The sequence below is a fragment of the Hipposideros armiger genome, unplaced genomic scaffold, assembly GCF_001890085.2.
Source record: "Hipposideros armiger isolate ML-2016 unplaced genomic scaffold, ASM189008v1 scaffold_1853, whole genome shotgun sequence".
In the NCBI taxonomy this organism is placed as follows: Eukaryota; Metazoa; Chordata; class Mammalia; order Chiroptera; family Hipposideridae; genus Hipposideros; species Hipposideros armiger.
Window position 1 is genome coordinate 43,286 of NW_017733203.1, and position 2,503 is coordinate 45,788.

A 2,503-nucleotide genomic window follows, 5' to 3' on the forward strand; every position below is an offset into this window, starting at 1 on the left:
ACGTGGATTAGTCTGTGAAAACAAATAACATATTTTGGATTCTAAAGCAAATTATTTTAGAGTAATGAAATATTTTTGTCTTCTAACTCTTTACAACCAGTAATGGAAGACACGTGACCTGTTAAAACTTGCATGTTTTTAATGTGTTGATTCTCAAGATGTTTTGAAGTACATGACAGTAAGCATATTTTGCACACTTAAGATGAATATAAAATTAGGGAAAAGGACCTAAATGGAAAACCTTGTGTAACCCACTACTTTGTCTTCCTAGAACCACAAGACAGTGCCTCAGTGTTCCTTTCCTGACGACAACCTAAAATAAAAGAAATATTTTTGGTAACTTGAAATTGTGTTTACTTTTCATAACTAGACTACTCATTAATTGATTAGAGTCAGAACAACATAAGTAGTTAACTTACTTAATTTACTGAAATAAAGTAAAAATCTTAATATACAGCTACAGGGTGATAACCACTATTAAAATTGTGTCAGAATATGATACCATTTATTTCACAGATACTCAGAGTGAATATAAATCATTACTAATGGAACAGTATTGTAATAATACTATGTCTTTTTTTTTTAATTGAACATGTATTTTTTGTCACCATGTGTTTCTTTGTAATGTACACTGTATCAATTGGGCATTTCATGTTTTTGTTTTGGTTTCTTTTTTCTCTTTTTTGGTTGAATTTTAACTTGGATAGAGCTTTAAACACTTCCAGGGAGATGGAGTCTTCTGTCCCAGTGACTTTTAGAGAAGGTCCATGTCGCTTATTTCCAACTTCCATTCATGCAGTTTCTGTATGGTCGTCAATAGGACCATGTCTGCTCATAGGTTGAGGGCAAGAAGGGAAACCCAAGGCTGACGCGAAGTCTGTGAGGTGCAATGTTAACCTAGTGTTGCTGATCCTGGGGATGGATGTTGACGTAACTGGGTTAGAATGACGAGGAAAGAGATCTGAGAAGTTCTCTCCATAAAATGATCCCTGTCTCTGATATTTATTCAATCTACGCCCAGAGAAGTACAGATGGATTTTATGTAAGATTAATCTACTAGAATAAAAAAAAGCAAATGAAGTTTTTTTCTCCTGTTCAGTGTCAAAGGCTCCTTTTTGCATCAGTCTTGTAAGGGACGCTCCTTCATTCATTTATTCAATGTTATTGCGTGGTATCCTGAAGCAGGGTGTTGTGAATCGCAAAGTAGAAATAATGGTGAACAAGACAGGGAAGGGCCTTGCACTTAAGGAAATTTGATTAGGGCAGGATATTTTTAATTTATTCTCATGAATTTATTTACTACTTATTTACTTCTGAGTGTTATGATGGAACATTTACAGGATGATACTAGTGCATAGGAAAGAGACAGAAGGTCACTGAAACCACTAATACTCCCTCCTGGCTGAGCAAGTTTATTAAACCCACTGTTTAAAAGCAAAGGGGGCTTTCGGGATGGTGAATTTAATTGCCATGGGGGAGAGGTTGCTATGCCCATGATATCTCTGGAACTTACTCATGAACAGAGCAGGGAGGTGCAAAAGGACACTGTGCAAATCAATAGAGCGAACCCATTGACTACTGTTTCTTAATTTGGAGAGAAGAGTAAGTTCAAAAATGACTGCTCCCAACACTCAATTTAGGCACCAAAGCAGGTAACCAGAAATATCCATTATTGTACTATGGGAGACTATGGGAAAGTGTGTCAAAGCACCTAAATTTTATATTTCAGAATATCTCAATAACAACTTTTTGGGCCAATATGTTGTCAGCCAGAACATAATTTAGTGCCTATTGTTTTTTTGAGGGCTCCTTTCACATCCTTATTCCTTAAACTGTAGATCAGTGGGTTTAACATGGGGATGACAACTGTATAAAAAATAGAGGTCACTTTATCTGTGTCCATAGAGTAACTTGAACTGGGTCGAAAATACATGAACAATAATGTTCCATAAAATATAGTCACAGTAGTTAAGTGGGAAGCACAGGTAGAGAAGGCTTTGCTTCTCCCCTCATTTGAGGTTATTCTAAGGATGGTGGTTATGATGTAGCTGTACGAAAGGCAGATAGTGATAAAACTGAACCCCACAACACAGCTACTACAGCTGAACAAAATTATCTCATTAATGGATGTATCTGAGGAGGAGAGGGCTAGTAAGGGTGGTAAGTCGCAAAAAAAGTGATTGATGATATTAGAGTTGCAGAATGACAATCGAAATGTGCAACAGGTGTGGATTGCTGAATCCACCAAACCTTCAATGTACATAATGGCCAGGAGCTGGGCACACACTCTCCTGGTTATGGTAACTGTATAAAGAAGGGGATTGCAAATGGCTACGTAACGGTCATAGGCCATGACAGCTAACATGAGACACTCCACATCTGCAAAGGCACCAAAAAGAAACATCTGGATGGCACATAAGTTATATGCAATCCTCTTTTGCTCAGATAAGAAATCAGCCAGCATCCTGGGAGAGACAGTGGAGGAGTAGCAGACATCACAGAA

The 2,503-nt window shown here is 37.4% G+C and overlaps 1 protein-coding gene across 1 annotated transcript in view; it reads right to left on the minus strand.

The window, feature by feature from the left end:
* Positions 1 to 1,765: 1,765 nt before the first annotated feature.
* LOC109378288 (olfactory receptor 5AS1-like) overlaps positions 1,766 to 2,503 on the minus strand; it is a 959-nt gene continuing 221 nt past the window's right edge. The window contains 1 exon segment of the mRNA XM_019634724.1: positions 1,766 to 2,503. This exon segment is cut by the window's right edge and continues 72 nt beyond it. Coding sequence (XP_019490269.1) covers positions 1,766 to 2,503 — 738 coding nt within the window.